The sequence below is a fragment of the Cydia splendana genome, chromosome 24 (genome assembly GCF_910591565.1).
Source record: "Cydia splendana chromosome 24, ilCydSple1.2, whole genome shotgun sequence".
In the NCBI taxonomy this organism is placed as follows: Eukaryota; Metazoa; Arthropoda; class Insecta; order Lepidoptera; family Tortricidae; genus Cydia; species Cydia splendana.
Window position 1 is genome coordinate 1,954,111 of NC_085983.1, and position 26,736 is coordinate 1,980,846.

Sequence of the window (26,736 nt, forward strand, 5' to 3'; positions counted from 1 at the left end):
GCGAAAATCTTTGCAACTTAAGCAATATTGCCTGTGACCTGTGACTATACTTAAAATATAAAGATTTGATAATTATATACGTAGAAAATAATAAATAACACTTACTCTTTAAATTATTTGAGCAATCCGACTCCTTAATCCACGTATCCAACAACAGGGCTAACACTAGCTAGAGGTTCTACGAATATGAATCTAAATCTATATAATAAATGTATTAGTCGAGAAGGCACGAAACACGATAAGCCGGCGGCGTGCCTACACTATTCACATGAATTCAAACAAGCCGCTCCGCGTCGAAAGCATAAATTTATTATTAGCCTCCCAAATCAAAACGTACACAGTTCAAGTTATATCAACTAACTTCTGCCTTATATTCAATTTGGTCGGTTTGCACGAGTCGTGGACAAATCGACAAAAATAATGAAGTGACGTCATAGTGCCTCGAATTCCAAGGTCACGTATGTTTATTTCTTTCTAATGACATCATCCTATTGGAGCTCAATAACTCATCGTGTTAACCTTGAACAATAAACTTAATTTCATGATTTAACATATTATTATTCATTTGCAAAAACAGTGATTACTTGCACGATAAAAGATTAATTTAATTTGATCAGTTATTCCTGGCTAAAAAGCTAGAATTCAAGTCTTAATACGTAGATGTTTTGACAGTTAAACGTCAAAACGTCATTGAGTAATATTGGTTCGCAACGTGCTGTTTTGGTTTTGCCGAAGTTATTCGCAGTTTTCTTGAAAAATGTGTTCCGTAGAACAAAACCCGGTGTTCAGGGACCTCAGCGCTGACGACCCGGACCCAGAGGTCACGGAAATTGAGTCTCTTTGCATGAACTGCCACGCGAACGTGAGTAAACAGAAAAGTTCTAGAAAGTGCTCGTAATCTATTCCAATTTTATTTATGTTTGTGTTTATACTATTCATTGGGCACGTAGTAGGTTCTAAAAGAATCCTAATAATAGTTTTAAGAATAAATTAAGTCGTATTTAATGGGTAATCTTTACATTGTTCAAATTATATCTTTATAACCTTCATCCGGTCAATACGAAATTTAACTCAATACTCTGTATCTTTAGGTATTTAAATAAAAATTAATTAATAATTTGTACATTTTCGGGTAGTTATAACATTTAAGGTTAACCAACCAAATACAAAACCGCCTGGATCATTCACTGAACGACCTGACTTTAACCTACATTATTTGATCATGTAATGTTTTCATCTACCCTCAACTAGGGTTACCAGATGACAGGAATTTTGGTCGTTTGTCAGGAATGTTAGTGAATTAGCGGACTTTTCTATTATGTACCTAAAAGGTTCATTCATCATTTTAAACTCTTTTGCACAAGCCGAAAAATATACATATGCCAGACATAATGCCAATAGGAATTCTCTGCCAGTCAACCATCAGATTAGCATGCTAATGCATACACATTATTGACACACTAAAATTTTCATTTGGTCATTATTAACCCTTTAACCGCCAGAGTCTGATATATAAGACATAACATATCCAGCTAATTTCGCCACAGTCTGATAAATAAGACGAAGATCTGATTTGGTTGTTACAACCCATTTATTACTCCCGTAACTATGCCAACCTTACTCTGCATGGTACAATTTCTGTCGGTGGCGACACGAGCACGCTCAATCAAAAATTGCTGGCGGTTAAAAGGTTAAAATAATACCCTTATTCAATCCCTGCTTAAAACAGCTACTAAAATATTAATAACTTAAGGTCAATGTGGCTAATTCTGTCATAGGGACTATTCTGTCCACAAGCATATATTTCTTTGATTTTCAATAGTAAGAAAAAAAACCATTTGCTTTTGACTGCTGAAACTAACAGCAATCACTGCTTTGTCTATGAAATTATCAATTTCAAAATATCAATCAAGCGAACTTGACATATTCCAATGCACCAAACCTAGTAGCGGATACCTAGAGTCAATAATGTCGCCGAGCTCAATCAATGTATAGTTAGCACTTAAGTAAAATGTTAGTCTCAATGTTGATATAATGTCACTTCTTTTAACATGTGTAGCTTGACTGCAAATGTTAATTTAAGTTTAAATGTTAAACTAAAAATAAAATATTTTGTTCGTTGTTTGAGAAAATCGCTAGTGGAAGGAATAGCCCATATGACGGAATTAGCCACATTAACCTTATATCTCTTTGTCACAGGGTGTTACACGCTTGCTGCTGACTCGGATCCCGCACTACAAGAATGTGGTCATCATGTCATTCTCCTGCGAGGAGTGTGGATACCAGAACAATGAGATCCAGCCCGGAGGGGCCTTTGCAGAGCTTGGAGTCAGGTAAACAAGTTATATCTGTATGTCACAGGGTGTCACACGCTTGCTGCTGACTCGGATCCCGCACTACAAGAATGTGGTCATCATGTCATTCTCCTGAGAGGAGTGTGGATACCAGAACAATGAGATTCAGCCCGGGGGGGCCTTTGCAGAGCTTGGAGTCAGGTTACAAATTCTATGGAACTTGCTAACTATGTAAACAAAAGTCACTAGTAAATTCATCATTCAGAGACAATTTCAATATGGCAATGTTTATTTACATAGTTAGCAAGTTCCATAGAATGACATTTTACTATAAGACATGCTAGCTATGCATGCATGCTGTAAGTAGTACCGAGCTACTAACAATGGCGATATATGCAGCTCGGGCGCGCGCCACCCCTCGCACCCCGCACGATCGCCCTGTCTAGACGGCTTCGTCGAATGACTGCATTGTTTTATAGACTGTTCTACTACATTAAACATTCCATCATCATCCTCGCGTTGTCCCAGCATTTGCCACGGCTCATGGTAGCCTGGGGTCCGCTTGGCAACTAATCCCAAGAATTGAACGCCAATTCGCACTAGTTATTGTTAGCTTCATATAATTAATAACATATTATTTACATCCATTTGGTACTTTATTAGTAATAATCTGATTTATTTAGTAAAATAAGTAAGTGTAATGATTAAACCAAGACTGACAGTTGGCACGTCGACCAATCAGGGAGCTGCTAAAGTGGTGGCGCGGCATTCTGATTGGCCGACAGTGATGACGCGTAAAGTAGCGGGAATAGTGGCCACGCGGCCTTTAGTCAGTCCTGATTTAACCACCAACAGTAAAGGAGATTGAAGGAGAAAGTACTAATCTGCGAATTAAATTATTTTATTAAAGCTTCTGCTTAAATATCGTAAAGCAATTGTTCTATGCTTGCATTGGTGAGTTAAGTGTGAGGATACATTTGATATTGTGATAATAAACAGTAAGTACTTAAACCAATATTATCTTTCATTTGTTTATCTAAATTACATACCTTTGGCTAGCTTGTTAGCTTATAACCCTAAAGTCAGCCTCCTGCATCTACATCTCAGCCAGTGGGATATATGAACTATTAGAGTGATAAATAAATACATTTTTTTTTCTTTTTCTGCTTTGTGCTTTTGTTTTCGTTAAACCGCTACGTCCACTACCTACGTTCTGAATTATAAATTTTGCTTTTGAAAAGATTGCTAGAAAATTAACAAAGGTATGTAGTTCTTGTTAAGGAATCACGTTCATACATACAAATGAGTTACTGTAAGTGGTAATTAAACCAAAACTAGGTACACCTAGGTTACCACTGAGATAGCATCAGTATGTATTTTGCTGCGATATGCTTACAGTACTTGTATTAATTTGGAAAAGAGTTGAATAGTGTGTGCTAGTTTAAAATTAATTGTAATACTACCCTATTTATTTTAAACGACGAAACAACTTAAAATCTAGAGGTCCTATCACAATCATTGTAGCATTTTTCTGCTATGTTAATGTGTAATTATTGATAAAGAGTATATCATATATATTCAAGTTCACGTCAGCTGTGATTTTCGCGAATAACTTGAACGTTCCAGGTCGCTATGATTACTGGATCTCAGAGCCGGGTGCTGTATACCCCCACGAGTCCTACGAGAGAGGCTTCGAGGCACCAACGGTCGCGCAGCAGAGCCAGGCAGCGGACGAGCAGCCGGGCGCCGCGGCGGTCGCGCAGCCGCACCAGTCGGCGTTCGCGGGGGCGTATCAGCCGCTGCTCTCCGGACGAAGACCAGCGTCGGCGAGGCGAGAGGCGCAGCCGACGCTCGAGCAGTCAACGGTCGCGCAGCCGTCGGGCGCGGAATCTACGGACGCGCAGCCGGGACACCGGCACTCAGCAGAGCCACGTGAGCGGCAACCGTCGGACGCGGAACCAACGGACGCGCAGCCGGGACCCCGGCACTCAGCAGAGCCACGTGAGCGGCAGCCTTGACGCGGCTGCTCCGGGGCCATCGAGGCACCGCTCGCGTAGCCGGACACGTCGGTCACGGAGCCGGCGCAGCCGCCGATCGCGCCGCTCAACTCCTCGACGTAGCAACTCGAGTGGACACAGGGCATGCAGTCGTGGCGAGCGAAGAACCAAGGATACGGGTGAGCCATTGAGTAATACTAATATTGCAGACCTAGTATCAGCTTTAAAGACATTTAGTAGTCCTAATGTTGGTTTAGATAAATTATCTATGAATAATACGATACCTGAATTCGACCCAGGAAAAAAAGAACAGACTATGACAATGTGGCTGCATAAGGTAAACGAATGCGCCAGCATCTACAACTGGACAGAAAAGCAGATTGTGCACTTTGCATTGCCAAAATTAAAAGGTATTGCACAGAGGTGGTACGAGAGTCTCCCGTCTGTTCTCTTTTCGTGGGTCGAGTGGCAGGAAAAACTTTTATTAGCTTTTCCATCCGAGGAGAATTATGGCACTATGCTCACCGACATGTTAGCTAAAAGGGCCCGATTCTCCGACTCTTTGGAGGAATATTACTATGAGAAGGTAGCGTTAATAAGTAGATGTGATATTTTCGGCAAGCGTGCGGTGGAGTGCATTTTACACGGCATCGATGATCGTTCCGTAAGGTTAGGTGCGGAAGCAGCACAATATGACGATCCTAATAAATTGCTACCGTATCTGCGCAATGCTAGAAACACAAAACCGAATATAGAACGTAAATTTCCCAGAAACTTACCCTCAAGGACTCAGGATGGTCAGGTACGCGTAAATCAAAGGCCTTTGCGGTGTTCTAATTGTAAGAAAGATGGTCATATTACCTCCCAATGTACGCTACCGTTAAAGAAATGTGGTAGGTGTTCGAGAGTAGGCCATGAAACCGAACAGTGCTATGCAAAGCTGCCTAATGAAAAGATAGCAATGCGCGTTGCTGAGAGCAATATTTCGAGTACTTCATCTATAGTTCCAACGTCTGTAAAGCCCCCTGTTCAAAAACCAAATGATAAATATTTTAAAACGGCCTTGGTAAATGGTATACCGATTGATTGCTTTGTTGATTTAGGCAGCGAAATTTCGATGATCAATCTTTCACAGTTTATAAAGCTGTTTAATATTAAAGATGATTTAGAAATCAATTTAACTCGTGATTTTCCGGTACTTAACGGATTTGGAAATGGGGCAGTACAAACGTTGGGAAGACGCAACGTTCAGATTACATTGGATGGTGTGGCAGCTAATGTAGACTTACTAGTTGTCCCCGATAGTAGCAGTCCTTTCAAGTTGATAATTGGGCAGACGTACACAGAACAACCTCATATCCTTATGATTAAAACTAGTACAAATTTACAAATCGTTCAGGTTGATCAATTAGGTAGTGCGAATAATAATTCTAGTAGTCATGTAAATGTAGCTCGGGTTGATCCATCAGCTATTGTGAATAACAACAATAGCAGTCATTTAGATGAAGTTCAAGTTGATCAGTTAGCTACTGTGCATAATAAAATCAGACTACTTTGCGATAGTGATGTCCAGATCTCAGGCCCGACCGTCATTACGGTACGCACTGACCCGGTTTATGAAGGCGACGTTTTTATAGAAGGAGGGTTAAGAGTAAACAATGGAGTAAATTATTCTATATCGTCCGGCGTATTTCGAGTTGGTGTTGGAGGGGTAGGTCAAATTATGGCAGATTGCCCTGCTCCTAATACTTGTTCGTTAGTCAAAGATGCCTTGGTTGCACGTGGCCGGATAGCTCAGGAAGAGACCAGTGTACATGTTTTGAATATTAGGACCCGGAATGTAGAGAAGGGCTCTGGTATATCAAACTGCGATTTAAGATGTGGTGAAGATCTCAATTCTCAGGATAGAAACCAACTTATAAATTTGCTGAATGAATATAGAACCAGCTTTGCTTTCGATTTGTCAGAACTGGGTATCACGTCAGTAGGGCATATGTCCATACAGCTACAAGATGATGACCCCGTTGTTTATAGACCTTATAGGTTAGCTGCATCGGAGAAGGAAAAGGTAAGGGACATGATCTCAGAGCTGTTGGATAATGATATTATTCGTCCTTCTACGTCACCCTATGCCAGCCCAGTCGTTATTGTTAGGAAGAAAACTGGGGAACTACGCCTATGTATCGATTTTAGAGCTCTTAACAAAAAGACGGTGAAGGAAAACTACCCTATGCCCCTCATCGACGATCAACTTGATGTTTTGGCGGGTAACCAGTTTTATACCACCTTAGACTTAGCGTCAGGGTACTATCAAATACCCATACGCGAGGAAGACAGGTATAAGACTGGGTTCGTAACACCCGACGGGCATTACGAATTTAATCGGATGCCCTTCGGTCTCGCCAATGCGCCTGCAACGTTTCAGCGTATTATGAACCAGGTCCTGGGCTCGGCCCGTCATAAGGAAGCCTTAGCCTATCTAGATGACGTTATTATACCATCAAAGGATATTGCTGAGGGAATGTCAAGGTTAAAGTCGGTTTTAGACTTGTTTCGTAACGCGGGCCTTACTCTAAAACTCTCGAAGTGTTTCTTTTTTGGTCGTACAGTGGATTATCTTGGCTTCGAAGTATCTGAAAATGGGATACGTCCAGGGTCAAAGAAGATAGAGGCAGTGGAACGCTTCCCAGTTCCTGAAAACCAGCATAATGTTCGGCAATTTTTAGGTCTTGCGAGTTTTTTCCGGCGGTTTGTACCTCACTTTTCTGTCATAGCCAAACCCTTGACACAGTTGTTGAGAAATGACGTCAAATGGTTCTGGGGACCAGAACAAGAGAAGGCCTTTAGAACCCTTCAACGTGAGTTAGCGCAAAAGCCAACCTTGGCGTTGTACGACCCTAAGGCAAGCACCGAGTTACACACTGACGCTTGCAAAATAGGCGTCGCTGGTATTTTGCTCCAAAGAAATAGGGATGGTATCCTTAAGCCTGTGGCGTATTTCAGTAGGCAAACCACCCCAGAAGAGCAAAATTATTCGTCCTATGATCTTGAAACGCTCGCCGTAGTGGCCTCTTTGCATAAATTTAGAGTATACTTGGTAGGAATTGTTTTTAAGATCGTTACAGACTGTAACTCGCTTAGAGCTACCTTTCAAAAAAGAGACATGCTGCCTCGCGTTGCTAGATGGTGGGAGCAAATGCAGGAGTACAATTTCAACATCGAGTATAGGCCTGGCAAAGTAATGTCTCACGTGGATGCGCTTAGCCGCAACCCTGTCCCTGATTCGTCACCGTTAGTTAGCGATTCACATAACGTTTTTAATATAGTAAATTCGGATTGGCTAGCTACCGTTCAGAATGCAGACAGTGAGGTTCAGAGAATAATTGGCATCCTAAATGACCCTGAGTTAGATAATGTCATTGATATTAAATCCAACTACAAAATTAAGAATAACAAGTTATTTCGAGTAACTCCCGATGGCGACCGATGGGTAGTTCCGAAAGGTGTGCGTTGGCAAGTAGTTAGGCAGAATCACGATGACATAGGACACTTCAGCGTAGACAAAACCCTAGAAAAGATCAGAGCTTCTTATTGGTTCCCCAAGATGCGTGGTTTTGTCACAAAATATGTCAAATCTTGTCTCGAATGCGCTTACTCTAAGTCAGGCGGAGGTAAAAAGCCGGGATATCTGCATCCAATTCAGAAGATCGATACTCCGTTCGATACGCTACATGCCGATCACGTTGGACCATTTGTTAGGAGTAAAAGGGGTAACGTCTACATACTGGTCATAATAGATTCGTTTACAAAATACATATATTTGAAACCTGTCAGAAATACCAAATCTCAAACATCTATTAATACTTTTCGCGAGTACTTTGGAATTTTCGGTGTTCCTCGCCGAATTATTACCGATCGTGGCACTTCGTTCACTAGCGAATCTTTTAAGAAATTCTTAAGTGAGAAGAATATTAAGCATGTATTAAATGCCGTTTCCACACCCAGGGCCAACGGACAAGTGGAACGTTATAATAAGACTTTGTTGGACGCTCTGACTGCGAAATGCATTGGATCAGCCGAAAACAAATGGGACGACCACTTGCCCGATGTCCAATGGGGACTTAATAATACGTACAATAAAGGTATTAATCGTACACCGGCGGAGGCACTATTCGGTATAAGGTTAATAGGGTCCAGTGAGAGTCGTATTCTGACAGAGCTGACTGACGACATCACTAGCACAAACTGTCAAGATGTAGATAAGATCAGGGAGGATATAAATTCGCATATAGAGGCGTCACAGGAATCCCAAAAATTATATTATGACGCAAAACGTTGTAATCCTAAGAAATACGAGGTTGGGGATTTAGTCCGCGTTGAAAGACAAGTTCAAGCTACCGGGAGTAGTAAGAAACTTATACCTAAATTCCAGGGCCCATATAGAATAACTAAAGTGTTTGATTATGATAGGTACCAAATTGAGGACACCCCTATGACGAAAAAGGGTTCCAAAAATTATTCCACAGTAGTAGCCGTTGATAAAATCAGACCTTGGTTGAATTATGTGAGGCCTCACGATATCTCGTCCGGAGAAGATGATGAAGTTGATGACCAGACTTAGAATGATTAATTTACGAATACTAAAACTGATTTAGGGTTCTTCGCAGATTTTATTGCATATATGTATATATAATCATAAATATACAGTCCAGGATTTATTAAATTATTTTATGTTGATAATGATATTTCTTTTCCAGTAAGCATAGGCCATGAAATAATGCCTATTAATATATAAACCCAGGCCATGAAATAATGCCTATTAATATATAAATCCAGGCCATGAAATAATGCCTATTAATATATAAATCCAGGCCATGAAATAATGCCTGTTAATATATAAATCCAGGCCATGAAATAACGCCTGTTCATATGTACTTTACAGGCCATGAAATAATGCCTGCTAGGATAAGACTAGTATAGTTTTTCTTGTTTGCCTGTATTGGCTATTAAATAATGTTTGATCACCGATAGATAAGATAAGGCCATGAAATAATGCCTTTTATGTATAAAACTTTAACTACCTATGTATTAACTAAAATACCTTTGATGTGCTATTAACTACTGTTTATTTCATTAACTTGTGCTGTATAATTAGTCGTTGTTAATATCCATCTGTTACAATGATTTACTTTAATATCGTATAGCCTGTTACTTATTAATTGATCGATTATATTTAGTCAGTAACATTTATTGTTTCATATATCATTTTAGATTTACGAGGTCGTTGCATCAATTTGGATGGCCGACTGTTAGCTTCATATAATTAATAACATATTATTTACATCCATTTGGTACTTTATTAGTAATAATCTGATTTATTTAGTAAAATAAGTAAGTGTAATGATTAAACCAAGACTGACAGTTGGCACGTCGACCAATCAGGGAGCTGCTAAAGTGGTGGCGCGGCATTCTGATTGGCCGACAGTGATGACGCGTAAAGTAGCGGGAATAGTGGCCACGCGGCCTTTAGTCAGTCCTGATTTAACCACCAACAGTAAAGGAGATTGAAGGAGAAAGTACTAATCTGCGAATTAAATTATTTTATTAAAGCTTCTGCTTAAATATCGTAAAGCAATTGTTCTATGCTTGCATTGGTGAGTTAAGTGTGAGGATACATTTGATATTGTGATAATAAACAGTAAGTACTTAAACCAATATTATCTTTCATTTGTTTATCTAAATTACATACCTTTGGCTAGCTTGTTAGCTTATAACCCTAAAGTCAGCCTCCTGCATCTACATTATTATGAGAGCGAATGCCATCTGACCTTCCAACTCAGAGGGTAAACTAGGCCTTTATTGGGATTAGTCCGGTTTCCTCACGATGTTTACCTTCACCGAAAAGCGACTGGTAAATATCAAATGATATTTCGTACATAAGTTTCGAAAAACTCATTGGTACGAGCCGGGGTTTCAACCCGCGACCTCCGGATTGCAAGTCGCACGCTCTTACCGCTAGGCCACCAGCGCTCACACACATGCATTCAACATCAATTCAATTCATCTTTATTTCTTTAACATCCCATTACCATATATTTCCAGATGGAAACTCCGAGTGGAGCAGCCGGAAGACCTGAACCGCCAGGTGGTCAAGAGCGACTACACCTGCGTCAGGATACCGGAGCTGGACTTCGAGGTACCGGCGCAGAGTCAGAAAGGAGGCAAGTTTAGACAGACATTTTAAACATTCTAGATAATCAAATCAAATATTATTTGTTATCAGACAACTAAAGGTCCTACAGACCTTCGAGCAACACGGAAGGGAGGCGGCATTCGCACTATTTCCCCTCTGCCTAGGTACAAGATCAACTGATCTAGCGCGGGTAATAAAACTAGTTGCGCTCGGATTTTTCACCAGACCAAGTCCAGTCGCGCGAGTGAACACAGCAGCAGAAAAAATGCCTAATTGCTCGGTTTTTTGTTGTAAAAAGAGGTCAGGGACATCAAATTTACAAAAAGAAGGTGTTACATTTCACATGTAATCATTTTTTTACATATCATACACATTTAAACACAATTATTATATTTTAGTCTTATGTAATTGTTGGATTTATCGATTTTGCTCGCCCAGTACAAGATCGGTCGAGCGACAAATCTGACTTCTCATCTCTCAGAAAACTATGGAAGGTAGAGGTAATTCTACACTCCATACAGAAAACAATAAAATTCTTCGACGAAAATGTGTTAGTGTGCGTGTTGTGACTCAACCGTACACAAAAAGAGATCGAGGTTGCAAGATTTGTCTTTGACGTGTGTCATTTTCTATGTATTTGTGTCGTCATTACAGATTGGATTTCGTATGTAAGTGTGTGAGAAGTGCGACTGTGTGCACCTTTCCCCCGCAAAAAATGGCAGAAAGATTTGTACGGTGAGATATCGCTTGGGCCCCTCCCTTCCGACAGTTCGGACGTGTCGGAAGCCGGTGTTGCTCGAAGTTACAGACATACAATATTTTTTCAATTAACATGCGGTTGCTGAACACACCATAGAGAGCTTATATTATGGATTCTTTTTGTTAAAAAAGTGTTTGGAGAAGGAAGGAGTGTATGTAATTGTGCATGTAATTGTGCATAATTAGGCTTAAATACTTGTAGATGTGTAGTGAAGCGGCCGGAAGCAGGCGGGCTGTCGATCGTGTGTCGCGTTCATTCAGCCCTGTTCCCTGAAGTTGGAGCTGCAGGTTACTGTCCCGGCGGCATTCCCACACTATTCTAGGCTTAAACACCTGTGTGATGTTTTTATGAAACTCGCTTTCTGCTCATTTCATAAACTCACATGTATTTTAATGAATTTTATTATGTAGCAGTCACATAAACTACTAAAATTAATGCACTTTTTGCCTTAAATCTTATTTTATATTGCAGAAGTCACCACAGTGGAGGGTATCATCACCCGGGCCATAGCCGGGCTCACTCAAGACCAAGCGTCTCGCAGGGTGGAGCACCCAGAAGCCGCTGCTCAGATAGACGCCTTCGTGAGCCGGCTGCAGGGCGCCCGGCAGCTGGACAAGCGGTGGACGTTAGAGCTGGAGGATGCCAGCGGTGAGTACAGTGAGAGAGAGGTCCCAGCAGGCTGTCTCGCAGGGAGCACCCGGAGGCAACTGCTCAGATAGACGCCTTCGTGAGCCGGCTGCAGGGCGCCCGCCAGCTCGACAAGCGGTGGACGTTGGAGCTGGAGGATGGCAGCGGTGAGTACAGTGAGAGAGAGGTCCCAGCAGGCTGTCTCGCAGCCCCCTGCGACCCGGAGACTGCGCAAGTATTATTTTATACGTCATAATTTCATAGCAGTTTGACGTTTAAAATACTTGCACTGAGTGTGCTATCTAAAACGTTGCAGAAATTTCTTGGTCTAAGTCTATGTATACTGCATTCCCGTCGCCAGGGAAGTTTTGGGATTAATACTGAGGGACTTTTACTATGGGACCAACCCCGAAATCGGAACATGAACCAGGCAAAATGTATGAAACAGGCAAATTTTTTAACGCGATTTCGGGGTTGGTGCCGTAGTAAAAGTTCCTCAGTATTAATCCCAAAACCTCCCTAGCGACGGGAATGCAGTTATTTTTTTATTTTTTAGCCACCATACTTCATAATACGGTGTCAGTTTACCCTGTGTCACGGACTGAAACTTGTTTTGTACAGGCAACTGCTTCGTGGAGAACCCGGAGGCCCCGCGCAAGGACCCGCGCTGCGAGCGCATCGACTTCAAGCGCACCAAGGACCAGGACCACATGCTGGGCGTGTTCACCCGCGAGGAGGTACTATACTATACTCTTCATTGCACACCTCACACAGTGGTAGAAGTAGTCTTTCCCATCACGGGACAATGCTGTACCTTTGGGAGTGCGCGGAGTCGAAGCAGGCGTGGCTCACTCCGCGATTTCATCGCTTTGCAACAGGTACAAGTACATCCGTTCCACACCAATTTTGGTGGCTAGCCATAAGCCGCGCGTGGCGCTGTCGCCACCTAGCGGCCATGTCTGTCCTGATCGTAACAGACGCGTTTTGTTAGAGAGTGAGTCTTCTGTGCCTAGTACTATTATTTATTCTGTGCCCGAAGCCAACACGTAGAGGCCCTTTTGACACTTTAATGTATGGGGTACACCGAGCGGATGCTGCCCTTGCCCGTGTCATGGGACGCACGCAGAGACAGCACCAGTAATAGTATTATTAGGTCCAGGGGCGTATTTACCCTAGGGCCATCCGGGCCATCGCCCGGGGCGCCAATCCGCCAAGGGCGGCGTATGTGGGCGTATGCCACTCCTGGCGGATTGTTTTTTGTTTTTCTTCCTTGACTTTAGGCCGCTGAAACTTATTGGCCCGGGGCGCCAAATATCAAAATACGCCCCTGATTAGGTCAGTTGTAGTAGTTCAGACAACTGCTTCGTGGAGAACCCGGAGGCCCCGCGCAAGGACCCGCGCTGCGAGCGCGTCGACTTCAAGCGCACCAAGGACCAGGACCACATGCTGGGCGTGTTCACCCGCGAGGAGGTACTGGCCTTTAACAAAAAAAAATCCCGGCAATCGCGAGTCGGACTCGCCCACCGGGTTCCGTACAAATATAACTTTATTTTTTTTTACAAATTTATAGTTACGGATTTCGATCGCGAGCTCGAAAACAATACAAAAGGTAATCACGGTTTATATCCCGGTCGATATAAGTCTAGTGAAACTAACCGTGAATCGTTCAAAACTTAAATTTATAGTTTTCAGATGTTTCCCTGTAATTGTAGTGTAAGACGATATTACCTTGCCAAATTTCATAGTTCTAGGTCAACGGGAAGTCCCCTATAAATTTTGATTTCCTTGAGAGTGTCAAAATATACGTTTTTTGCGGCATAAACGGCCGTATCTTTTTTTTACGTTAACTTGGAAGTTTTTTTTACAGCTTCAAGGGGCTATAGACTCGAGTATATGGTTTTAATTTCAACTCGATACCTCCACGCGTTCCCGAGATAAAGGGTCTTGACAGACAGACAGACAGACAGACGGAAGGAAGGACGAACGAACGGACAACAAAGTGATCCTATAAGGGTTCCGTTTTTTTCCTTTTGAGGTACAGACCCTAACCCGAAGTCTAAAAATAATTGAATTCGCAAAAAACAAATAAAAGTTTTTATGGTCTTGCCGAGTTTCACTTAAGGCTGCGTTTCGACCAGAGATGTGCGAGGATGCGTTGTGAGGGATTTTTTTAACCCCCGAACCAAAATGGGGGTGTTGATTGACGCCAATATCTGTCTGTCTGTGGCGTCACAGCCCAACGGATGGACCGATTTCGATGCGGTTTTTTTCAAGTGAAAGCTAGTTTCCTTGCGGTTTCTTAGCTATGTTTGATAGAAAGCGGTGTGACTAATTTGGCAAAATCTCACAACTCTTACTAGTAAACCCTTTGAAAGCCACGCCTATCGTGCGCGGCGCGTCAACGTGAACCTTATCGGAATGCACGAAGGTTGATATTGAGCTGTAGCCGCGCGCGTCAGTAGTTGACGTCTTTTTTTTAATCTTTTTTTTTAAGGGGTTTTGTCACGCAGTGACGATGTCACCCCCGTAAAGAGATCTAATAGTAATAATGATGTAGTAGTGAAGTGTTACCTACAGTTGACGTCTTCGGCGGTCAAAGGAACAGAATAAGTAATAGTATTATCATACAGAACCACAGATTAATAAATAGTTACTACGTAACAGATACTTCATTCCCAAACAAAAGCAAAAATACCTACGCTATAATAGCCTACAAAACCTTAATAATAATACCTGCTGCTCAGGACAAGAAGAAATGTACCATAAGTACGCGCACAAAGAGTCGAGACTGTGTTGCCCGCCGTGCGAGTCACGTGCCAACGCGTCATCGTAAGAATGCGCTAGGGTTGTAGCTAAGGGTAGCTTGCAACATTCGTTTTATTACAATAATCGTCATAGGTAGGGACCTATGATGATTATTGTAATAAAACGAATGTTGCGGATCAAATATGTTTTAGTTATAATATAATTATTTATAATTTTTCCCCTTCTCGGAATTCTCTGTTATTAAATTTTATAGTTGAAGATGTCCTAAATCGCGTAAATAATTTTAATAAATATTCAAGAGCAAAGCAACGGACAATCAACGGTTTTTAAAAGTTGTAATACGGTGCTACCAGGCCGATTAATTATTACGTCGTCAAAATTATTTAAAAATACTTTTTCTAACCCTTCAATATAATTATTAAACGTTTCAGGTGGGACCTTTAGCCCGCCATAAAAAGATGAATCTTTATTATAGGCTTTTTCCTTTGTTTTTTATTACTTTTTCACCCATCTACTGCACAATAATTACGTGGTTTCGGCATTTCGAAGCATAAGCGCGGGAAACGCGCGGTGCAATGCGATGCGAGCGCTGAGGCGGGCGTTCGGCGGCCCTCTGTCGGTTGTATCGTCGACGATACGCCGAGCGGTAGGCATATAGCGCGTGGCCTTGAGCGTGTGACGGAGGCCTGACAGAACGGCCACGCACCGCCCCGCCCCGACTCGCATTACCTCACCCCGCGACTGGCCGCGACGTGAATCTGGCGGACTTCTGGCGTCCTCTCAGTAAAGCGACTTACCCACTCATGCACAATGACGCGAGTACAGACGTGCCGCGCACACATAAACGCAAATGATTTTTAGGGTTCCGTACCCAAAGGGTAAAACGGGACCCTATTACTAAGACTCCGCTGTCCGTCCGTCCGTCCGTCCGTCTGTCACCAGGCTGTATCTCACGAACCGTGATAGCTAGACAGTTGAAATTTTCACAGATGATGTATTTCTGTTGCCGCTGTAACAACAAATACTAAAAAGTACGGAACCCTCGGTGGGCGAGTCCGACTCGCACTTGTCCGGTTTTTGATGTATGGCGTGTCCGCCCTGTGGTCAAAGGGTACCATCGCCCGCACTCTTAACTGTCCATCGTCGACCTTACGCCTTTTGTAATAAGGTCCACCGAGTGTTGCCGTTTGTACAACTGACTCCATGTTCATTCCAGGTGTCAGACAACCCGGAGCCATCACTCCTGAGTCCGTGCGACCCGTCCGAGGCCTCATACGAGCAACTGTCAGCCGATGAAGTCCTGCAGTTCCCGACCAACTGCCCCGAATGCAACGCTCCGGCCACCACCAACATGAAGCTCACCAGTGAGTACCCGGAGCCCTGGCTCCATGTGTCAGGTATCACAGCCCGGAGCCATCACTCCTGAGTCCGTGCGACCCGTCCGAGGCCTCATACGAGCAATTGTCAGCCGATGAAGTCCTGCAGTTCCCGACCAACTGCCCCGAATGCAACGCCCCGGCCACCACCAACATGAAGCTCACCAGTGAGTACCCGGAGCCCTGGCTCCATGTGTCAGGTATCACAACCCGGACCCATCACTCCTGACTCCGTGCGAGCCGTCCGAGGCCTCATATCACAACCCGGAGCCATCACTGCTGACTCCATCGATTTCGGACTATTCAGCCTGGGCCACTAGAGGGGCTTGGTCACTTTTTCTTTAGTAGGTATAGGTATAGCGGTGGTGGCCGAGTGGATATGACGTCGGACTTTCAATCCGGATATCGCGGGTTCAAACCCCGGCTCGTAGCAATGAGTTTTCCGGAACTTAGATGTAGTGTAGGGACGCCCGCCCGGAAGCAGGCGGGCTGTCGATCGCGTTCATTCAGCCCTTATGTACGAAACATCATTTGATATTTACCACTAGCTTTTCGGTGAAGGAAAACATCGTGAGGAAACCTGCATACATCTGCGAAGAAATTTAAAGGTGTATGTGAAGTCCCCAATCCGCATTGGGCTAGCGTGGTGTGGGGGATTATAGCCAAAGCCCTCTCGCGCGTGAGTGGGACGTATATTGGCTGAAATTATTATTATAATTATTATAATCTAATTTGTTTCAGAGATTCCACATTTCAAAGAAGTGGTCATCATGGCAACTGTGTGTGATGCTTGTGGACATCGCACGAACGAGGTAATTATATATTATTATAGGAGAATTTTACACAGATCGACCCAGTACCACAGTAAGCTCAATAAGGCTTTGTTGTAGGTACTAGACGACGATATATGTATATAATATACACACATATATAAATAATTATATTCATACAAAACATCCATAACTCAGGAACAAATATTTGTGATGAACACACAAATAAATGCCCTTACCAGGATTCGAACCCGGGACCTCCTGCTTCGTAGGCAGGGTCACTACCGACTAGGCTAGGAGGCCGTTGCTTTTCTGTACGGCAGTAAATATTCATTTTACGAGTACCTCGGAGGTCTAATGACAGGGGTGCGAAACTCCTCCTTTCGGGCATTCTCGGCTCCGTTCGGCTCAGCATTGCTCCGAGCAACTATTAGGGTTGGGAGCAACTATGATTCGACCCTGAATCGCTGTCAAACTTCGGTTTTGTAGGAAGTTTCTTTTCTGTACGGTAGTTAGGGCTTGCATTCCGGAATTCCGGAATATCGAAATTCCGGAATCTCGGACAAATTTTCCGATATTACAGTTCCGGAATTGATACCACTCAATATCGAAAATTCCGGAATTGGATATAAGTACTTTTTGTAGGTTTTAATACGTTTATTATTAAAAATTGTTAAGAAACTACACCGTACGGGTGTTTTTTGTCGTTATTAAGTGCTTCTTAGTCATTCAGTGAACTATAGTATAGTATAGGTATATTTTAATTTTCCGTTTGCTAAAGCAGTGGACAATATGGGCTCATAATAAAAAAATAAAAATACAAAAAAGCAGAGCGATTTACTTGCTTAGAATAGTCAGAATAGTCGGAATCATACATAAGCGAATTTGTAGAATTGATATTTAAAAATATTTGGACTTTTTACCTTGAATTCAGAGAGAAAGAGGTTTTCTCTATTAACGATTTCGAATCCTGTAGAAGCACATAATATATGATATTGTGAATCATAATTAGGAACTAGGAAGGAAAAAGCCAAACTTAGACCTTCAACTTCTTAAACAACACCACTATACCTACTAGGTTAGGAAGAGTAGGAAGCTATTATAGTTAACTATTTTATAAAATTATGCATCGAATGGTTTGCTAGCAACTATAGTTTCCCCAAATAAATACCCCGTATCATAGAAGTGAATAACAGCGACCATTTTAATAAGGTGGTAAAATGGGTGGTAAAGAAAACGTACCTACTTCAAATTAAATTTCTCTTAACCACTCACTTGCTTTTGGTAACTGTAGCTACCAGCTGTCACCCTTATTTTATTATAATAATAGAGGTCACTGAAAAAGATCAAGCATGTGAGTGGTTATACAATATTAACTTTAATAAACGTAAAGTATCAGAATTTCACATTTTTGTTGTTTTTTACTAAAAAATCGAATAAAAATATGATAAAGCCTAATTCTGGAACCAGTTCCGGAATTCCGGAATTGGAATCCAATATCGAAAATCAGTTCCGGAATTGGAAACCATCCGATATTGCAAGCCCTAACGGTAGTACATACTACTTATTCTGTGGTATTGTCAGGTGAAATCTGGGGGTGGAGTGGAGGACACAGGAGTGAGGTTCGAGGTGCGGGTGGCCAGCAAGGATGACTTCTCCAGGGACGTACTTAAGGTAATTCGCTGGCGCCGTAACGGTCCGGCCACGACTTTGCGCGACCGGCGGCGGCAACCATAAGTTCCAAGTAACCGCTCCAACCTATGGCCGCCGCTCGGCGCTGCCGCGCGATGTCGTGGCCGAGCCGTAAGGGTAACATCAATTAGCCTCGTGCATGAAGTTTATATTTGAACGAAATATTTTTAATCGGATTTTTGTTGCCGTTATATCATGTTACAATTACAAATGCAATTCCGTTATTAAATTATCATTTAATTGCTTAAAATAATAAATAAAAAGTACAAAAATATGCCGGCGAAACGCAACGCCATTAGTCGCCAATAGCGGCAGGGTTGAGGGGTCGACGGCAGACAGTATGACAGATTTTAGTGCAATTCAAATTTGATTAATATGTAAGTTAAATTTTTTTTCTTGAAAAACGTCGTATGAAACACGTGTGTGTTGGTCATTACACACATCGGCTATCTTATTGACTAGTAGATACTACTAGTACAATATCGCCTAGTGTGTGATGACCATTGTAGCACACTTGTATCACAATGTACAAACAGCAACACTAACTGTCCATCGGTGTATATAGTCTTTCGATTTGTAGCTGGCCCCGAACTGCTAATCCTTTGTCTATTGTTAAGTAAAACCGCACGTGCTACTTACCTGCAAAAAAGGGTCTTAATTATTTTAATTGGCACCTGAGCGCGGGCTAGTCCAACGCTCAAAAAAACAGTGTAAATGCGCTCTCCGATAACGAGCCTTTGTTACGCATCTCGATGACAGATTTTAGACTGGTTCTGTAGCAGCGTTCGACTCGCCGGCACTCAGTAACCGTAGACCACACACAGCCTCGCAAATTTTCATAGGAGTTGTAATTCAATAACAGGTTAAAGTGACCGAACGATATTTTATGCAGGTGGTAGCACGAGCGGTTTTACTTAACAAAGGATTAGCAGCTCGGGGCCAGCTACAAATCGTAAGACTATACCTTATGCCTTTTGTAATAAGGTTTACGAACTATCAGTTAACAGTGTGGGCTATGGTACTAACCTACCAATTATATTATCTAGTCAGAAACTTGCAATATGGAGATACCGGAGCTCGAGCTGGAAGTGGGGGGGCGTGCGCTGGGGGGGCGCTTCACGACGGCGGAGGGGCTGCTGCGCGCCACGCTGCAGCAGCTCGCCGACGCCCCAGGCGCCACGGGCGACGCCCCGGGCCTGCGTCCCGGCGGGATGGACAGGTACTGTGAGGGACAGGGAGGGGGGGAGTGACAGGTGTATACACGACGGCGGAGGGGCTGCTGCGCGCCACGCTGCAGCAGCTCGCCGACGCCCCAGGCGCCACGGGCGACGCCCCGGGCCTGCGTCCCGGCGGGATGGACAGGTACTGTGAGGGACAGGGAGGGGGGGAGTGACAGGTGTATACACGACGGCGGAGGGGCTGCTGCGCGCCACGCTGCAGCAGCTCGCCGACGCCCCAGGCGCCACGGGCGACGCCCCGGGCCTGCGTCCCGGCGGGATGGACAGGTACTGTGAGGGACAGGGAGGGGGGGAGTGACAGGTGTATACACGACGGCGGAGGGGCTGCTGCGCGCCACGCTGCAGCAGCTCGCCGACGCCCCGGGCGCCACGGGCGACGCCCCGGGCCTGCGTCCCGGCGGGATGGACAGGTACTGTGAGGGACAGGGAGGGGGGGAGTGACAGGTGTATACACGACGGCGGAGGGGCTGCTGCGCGCCACGCTGCAGCAGCTCGCCGACGCCCCGGGCGCCACGGGCGACGCCCCGGGCCTGCGTCCCGGCGGGATGGACAGGTACTGTGAGGGACAGGGAGGGGGGGAGTGACAGGTGTATACACGACGGCGGAGGGGCTGCTGCGCGCCACGCTGCAGCAGCTCGCCGACGCCCCGGGCGCCACGGGCGACGCCCCGGGCCTGCGTCCCGGCGGGATGGACAGGTACTGTGAGGGACAGGGAGGGGGGGAGTGACAGGTGTATACACGACGGCGGAGGGGCTGCTGCGCGCCACGCTGCAGCAGCTCGCCGACGCCCCGGGCGCCACGGGCGACGCCCCGGGCCTGCGTCCCGGCGGGATGGACAGGTACTGTGAGGGACAGGGAGGGGGGGAGTGACAGGTGTATACACGACGGCGGAGGGGCTGCTGCGCGCCACGCTGCAGCAGCTCGCCGACGCCCCGGGCGCCACGGGCGACGCCCCGGGACTGCGTCCCGGCGGGATGGACAGGTACTGTGAGGGACAGGGAGGGGGGGAGTGACAGGTGTATACACGACGGCGGAGGGGCTGCTGCGCGCCACGCTGCAGCAGCTCGCCGACGCCCCGGGCGCCACGGGCGACGCCCCGGGCCTGCGTCCCGGCGGGATGGACAGGTACTGTGAGGGACAGGGAGGGGGGGAGTGACAGGTGTATACACGACGGCGGAGGGGCTGCTGCGCGCCACGCTGCAGCAGCTCGCCGACGCCCCGGGCGCCACGGGCGACGCCCCGGGCCTGCGTCCCGGCGGGATGGACAGGTACTGTGAGGGACAGGGAGGGGGGGAGTGACAGGTGTATACACGACGGCGGAGGGGCTGCTGCGCGCCACGCTGCAGCAGCTCGCCGACGCCCCAGGCGCCACGGGCGACGCCCCGGGCCTGCGTCCCGGCGGGATGGACAGGTACTGTGAGGGACAGGGAGGGGGGGAGTGACAGGTGTATACACGACGGCGGAGGGGCTGCTGCGCGCCACGCTGCAGCAGCTCGCCGACGCCCCAGGCGCCACGGGCGACGCCCCGGGCCTGCGTCCCGGCGGGATGGACAGGTACTGTGAGGGACAGGGAGGGGGGGAGTGACAGGTGTATACACGACGGCGGAGGGGCTGCTGCGCGCCACGCTGCAGCAGCTCGCCGACGCCCCGGGCGCCACGGGCGACGCCCCGGGCCTGCGTCCCGGCGGGATGGACAGGTACTGTGAGGGACAGGGAGGGGGGGAGTGACAGGTGTATACACGACGGCGGAGGGGCTGCTGCGCGCCACGCTGCAGCAGCTCGCCGACGCCCCGGGCGCCACGGGCGACGCCCCGGGCCTGCGTCCCGGCGGGATGGACAGGTACTGTGAGGGACAGGGAGGGGGGGAGTGACAGGTGTATACACGACGGCGGAGGGGCTGCTGCGCGCCACGCTGCAGCAGCTCGCCGACGCCCCGGGCGCCACGGGCGACGCCCCGGGCCTGCGTCCCGGCGGGATGGACAGGTACTGTGAGGGACAGGGAGGGGGGGAGTGACAGGTGTATACACGACGGCGGAGGGGCTGCTGCGCGCCACGCTGCAGCAGCTCGCCGACGCCCCGGGCGCCACGGGCGACGCCCCGGGCCTGCGTCCCGGCGGGATGGACAGGTACTGTGAGGGACAGGGAGGGGGGGAGTGACAGGTGTATACACGACGGCGGAGGGGCTGCTGCGCGCCACGCTGCAGCAGCTCGCCGACGCCCCGGGCGCCACGGGCGACGCCCCGGGACTGCGTCCCGGCGGGATGGACAGGTACTGTGAGGGACAGGGAGGGGGGGAGTGACAGGTGTATACACGACGGCGGAGGGGCTGCTGCGCGCCACGCTGCAGCAGCTCGCCGACGCCCCGGGCGCCACGGGCGACGCCCCGGGCCTGCGTCCCGGCGGGATGGACAGGTACTGTGAGGGACAGGGAGGGGGGGAGTGACAGGTGTATACACGACGGCGGAGGGGCTGCTGCGCGCCACGCTGCAGCAGCTCGCCGACGCCCCGGGCGCCACGGGCGACGCCCCGGGCCTGCGTCCCGGCGGGATGGACAGGTACTGTGAGGGACAGGGAGGGGGGGAGTGACAGGTGTATACACGACGGCGGAGGGGCTGCTGCGCGCCACGCTGCAGCAGCTCGCCGACGCCCCGGGCGCCACGGGCGACGCCCCGGGCCTGCGTCCCGGCGGGATGGACAGGTACTGTGAGGGACAGGGAGGGGGGGAGTGACAGGTGTATACACGACGGCGGAGGGGCTGCTGCGCGCCACGCTGCAGAAGCTCGCCGACGCCCCGGGCCTGCGTCCCGGCGGGATGGACAGGTACTGTGAGGGACAGGGAGGGGGGGAGTGACAGGTGTATACACGACGGCGGAGGGGCTGCTGCGCGCCACGCTGCAGCAGCTCGCCGACGCCCCGGGCGCCACGGGCGACGCCCCGGGCCTGCGTCCCGGCGGGATGGACAGGTACTGTGAGGGACTGGGTGGGGGGGAGTGACAGGTGTATACACGACGGCGGAGGGGCTGCTGCGCGCCACGCTGCAGCAGCTCGCCGACGCCCCGGGCGCCACGGGCGATGCCCCGGGCTTGCGTCCCGGCGGGATGGACAGGTACTGTGAGGGACAGGGAGGGGGGGAGTGACAGGTGTATACACGACGGCGGAGGGGCTGCTGCGCGCCACGCTGCAGCAGCTCGCCGACGCCCCGGGCGCCACGGGCGACGCCCCGGGCCTGCGTCCCGGCGGGATGGACAGGTACTGTGAGGGACAGGGAGGGGGGGAGTGACAGGTGTATACACGACGGCGGAGGGGCTGCTGCGCGCCACGCTGCAGCAGCTCGCCGACGCCCCGGGCGCCACGGGCGACGCCCCGGGCCTGCGTCCCGGCGGGATGGACAGGTACTGTGAGGGACAGGGACTCTCCAAAGGGCCTCTACGTGTTGGATCTGTATCCCCACGCAAGCCTATCAAAAGACCGGGATTTATAGACCCGTGCAATCTGAAATGTAGATACAATAATAAAAGTCTAAAGGCGAACTAAAAATATGAAATTTTTGAACATCTAAACTCTTTACGGTCAGATGTATTTTCTTAAAACTTGGAAATGCAATAAGCACTATTTAAAAAAAACGTACTTTGCAAACGCGAAACAGCCATCACTTTTTGAGCAACTGTGTTTTTGTATTGTTTAACAGCTTCATAGCGACGATGGAGGATGTGCTGGAGTGCAGGCGTCCAGTGACCATCATACTGGACGACCCCGCGGGCAACTCCTACGTGCAGAGCCTCTCGGACGACGGCCAGCCCGACGCAGGTACTTCATATTATTGTTCAACATCATAGCGACGATGGAGGTGCTGGAGTGCAAGCGTCCAGTGACCATCATACTGGACGACCCCGCGGACAACTCCTACGTGCAGAGCCTCTCGGACGACGGCCAGCCCGACGAAGGTACTTCACATTATTGTTCAACATCATAGCGACGATGGACGTGCTGGAGTGCAGGCGTCCAGTGACCATCATACTGGACGACCCCGCGGGCAACTCCTACGTGCAGAGCCTCTCGGACGACGGCCAGCCCGACGAAGGTACTTCACATTATTGTTCAACATCATAGCGACGATGGAGGTGCTGGAGTGCAAGCGTCCAATGACCATCATACTGGACGACCCCGCGGGCAACTCCTACGTGCAGAGCCTCTCGGACGACGGCCAGCCCGACGAAGGTACTTCATATTATTGTTCAACATCATAGCGACGATGGAGGTGCTGGAGTGCAAGCGTCCAGTGACCATCATACTGGACGACCCCGCGGGCAACTCCTACGTGCAGAGCCTCTCGGACGACGGCCAGCCCGACGAAGGTACTTCTTATTATAGTTCAACATCATAGTGACAAAATTTGGTATGCAGATAGATTGAGGCCTGGGGAAAGAACATATACATAGTTTTTATCAATCATCATCATTCCACGCAAATGAACTATGAAGTCGCGGACAGAACCTAGTAAATAAATAAATCCATATTTTATTAGGTAATACTCGTATTATAAATGCAAAATTAATTATGTTTGTTTGTCTACTTCTCAATAAACCAAAAACAATACTTCTATGAGCTTAAACGACAACCGATTTAGATAATATTTGGTATGCAGATATAGTTTGAGGACCGGAAATAGGATATAACATTTAAAACTTTCGCGTTTTGAAAATCACATGTTTTTCGTCGGGTAGTTACACAAATCCCTGTTTTGACATTTTGCTGGGACATCAGTTATAGTTTTTTCATCACACTTGCTCGAAAAAGATCTTATTTCATGCAGGTGTACTGAAGGACAAAGGCCTATATTGTTCCCGCGGGAGTTATAGATTCTGAAAAAAAAGCTATAACTCACGAGTGAGTTATGGCTTTTTTTTTAATTATGTCACTAATTTATACGAAAAAAGTAGTTTTAAATGAGTTTTACATTGAAAATACTGACGTTTATAAATTATTTTTTATGTGTATGTTTAAAAATATTTAATTTGATTAATTTAATAGCCGTTTAAATTATTTTTTACACAATTTTCGATTATGGCTGAATCCGGGTGGGTCTGTGCCTTCGAATCCTAACCTGCCAAAACAAGACAATATGGCGGACGAATGTTTGAAATGTCACCGTATTTAAGAATTATATCGTTAAAATTTAGTTTTTTCTTCGCAAGTGTGATGAAAAACATTGTGTGTAACTCCGGGGGTAAGCATATTGTAAACTCGAGTCTTTAACTCCCTCCAGCCTGCGGCTGTCGGGAGTTATAGACCTCATTTACACAATCTCGCTTACCCCCCACGTTGCACAATGTACTATTTTTTTTGCATTAGAAAGAAGGTAAGCGATCTTTACATGTCTTTTAATTGAAAAACGCTTTGTTAAAATCAGTAACTATTACTTAGATATGAAAGCAGAAGAATATAAATTATTGTATTCGATCCATAATTAATATTTGCCAAGACTTATTTTTAAAACGTGTTTTTCAATAAAAAGACACATCAAATTGTTAACCTTATTTCTAATGCTAAAAAAAACGATAGTTCGCGACCACGACCAGTGAATCCTGTGTCGTCGGTAAATAACAAAATAAATTCGCGATAGATCCGGTTGTAAAATGCGATTTAATATGACATGGGATAGTTTTCATCAATCATCGCGGGCAGAAACTAGCTTCATAATTACCTATGCAATTACACATTTTTTTTTGTGTTAAAACCCGTTGTGTTCCCGCCAGGCCTCAAGATCGTCCACTACGAGCGGTCGCACGAGCAGAATGATGAGCTCGGCCTCAACGACATGAAGACGGAGGGATACGAGAACAGCTAGACATGTTGCTTATCAATAAAAATGTATATTTCAATGTATCGATTATTTATTTATTTAACCTTTATTGCACCAAAGAAAACCTTACATTACAAAAGAAATTCAAGATGGCGGCCTTTTTTACAATTTTGACGGAACGAGCCACAATTGACCACAGACCTACAGCTTGCCAAAAAAAGAGTCGAAATTAAAAAGTGGCAACACTAACTGTCGTCCCGTTATCTTATATAAATTGGTTTGAAAGGGACGATACTACAGTGTTGCCACTTTTTAATTTCTACTCTTTTTTTTTTGCCAAGCTGTACACTGCATGTATACAGCAAACCTACACTAAGGAAATATTTTTTGCGTTATAACCCGTTGTGTTCCCGCCAGGCCTCAAGATCGTCCACTACGAGCGGTCGCACGAGCAGAATGAGGAGCTCGGCCTCAACGACATGAAGACAGAGGGATACGAGAACAGCTAGACATGTTGCTTATCAATAAAAATGTATATTTCAATGTATCGATTATTTATTTATTTAACCTTTATTACACCAAAGAAAACCTTACATTACAAAAGAAATTCAAGATGGCGGCCTTTTTTACAATTTTGACGGAACGAGCCACAATTGACCACAGACCTACAGCTTGCCAAAAAAGAGTCGAAATTAAAAAGTGGCAACACTGTAGTGTCGTCCCGTTATCTTATATAAATTGGTTTGAAAGGGACGATACTACAGTGTTGCCACTTTTTAATTTCTACTCTTTTTTTTTTTTTGCTTATCAATGACATGTTGCTTATCAATAAAAATGTATATTTCAATGTATTCTTTATTTCTTGTTATATCGTCTGAGGGCCTACCGCGAACCACGTTCGACGTGTTGCCCCTCTGTCGCACTTGTAAATTTATACGTAAGTGCGACAGGGAGGCAACACGTCGAACGTGGTTCGCGGTAGGCCCTCTGTATCGGCCCGTAGTTACCCTTTCACCGCCAGATGTCCACGACCGCGGCTATAGTCTGTATCTTTAGGTATTTAAATAAAAGTAAACAAAATCTACCCTCAAATGGCTCCTAAAGCCAGTTGAGATGAAAACATAACACGATCAAATAATGTAGATTAAAGTTAGGTCGTTCAGTGACAGAACTAGGCGGTTTTGTATTTGGTCGGTTAACCAATAAATGTTACAACTACC

At 46.4% G+C, this 26,736-nt stretch overlaps 1 protein-coding gene and 1 long non-coding RNA gene across 2 annotated transcripts; both read left to right on the forward strand.

Annotated features, from left to right (window-relative positions):
* Positions 1-692: 692 nt before the first annotated feature.
* LOC134802274 (zinc finger protein ZPR1) lies at positions 693-26,061 on the forward strand. Its single transcript, XM_063774856.1, has 12 exons — positions 693-862; positions 2,200-2,333; positions 10,394-10,512; positions 11,716-11,892; positions 12,493-12,608; positions 15,854-15,888; positions 16,044-16,180; positions 16,755-16,825; positions 18,368-18,457; positions 19,522-19,694; positions 23,402-23,520; positions 25,934-26,061. The coding sequence occupies exons 1-12, from the start codon at positions 758-760 to the stop codon at positions 26,023-26,025; spliced, it is 1,368 nt and encodes a 455-aa protein (XP_063630926.1). The 5' UTR covers positions 693-757; the 3' UTR covers positions 26,026-26,061.
* On the forward strand, positions 23,961-25,601 carry LOC134802275 (uncharacterized). The gene is made up of 2 exons (XR_010145828.1): positions 23,961-24,068; positions 25,470-25,601. It is a non-coding gene; the product is annotated as an uncharacterized LOC134802275 (long non-coding RNA).
* Positions 26,062-26,736: the final 675 nt, after the last annotated feature.

Bases quoted from the DNA above. Each gene is read 5' to 3' on its own strand.
- LOC134802274 (XM_063774856.1), top strand. From the start codon at position 758: ATGTGTTCCGTAGAACAAAACCCGGTGTTCAGGGACCTCAGCGCTGAC. The intron at 10,513-11,715 runs GCAAGTTTAGAC...TTTATATTGCAG, and splicing joins GGCGCAGAGTCAGAAAGGAG to AAGTCACCACAGTGGAGGGT. The intron at 16,826-18,367 runs GTAATTATATAT...TGGTATTGTCAG, and splicing joins GTGGACATCGCACGAACGAG to GTGAAATCTGGGGGTGGAGT.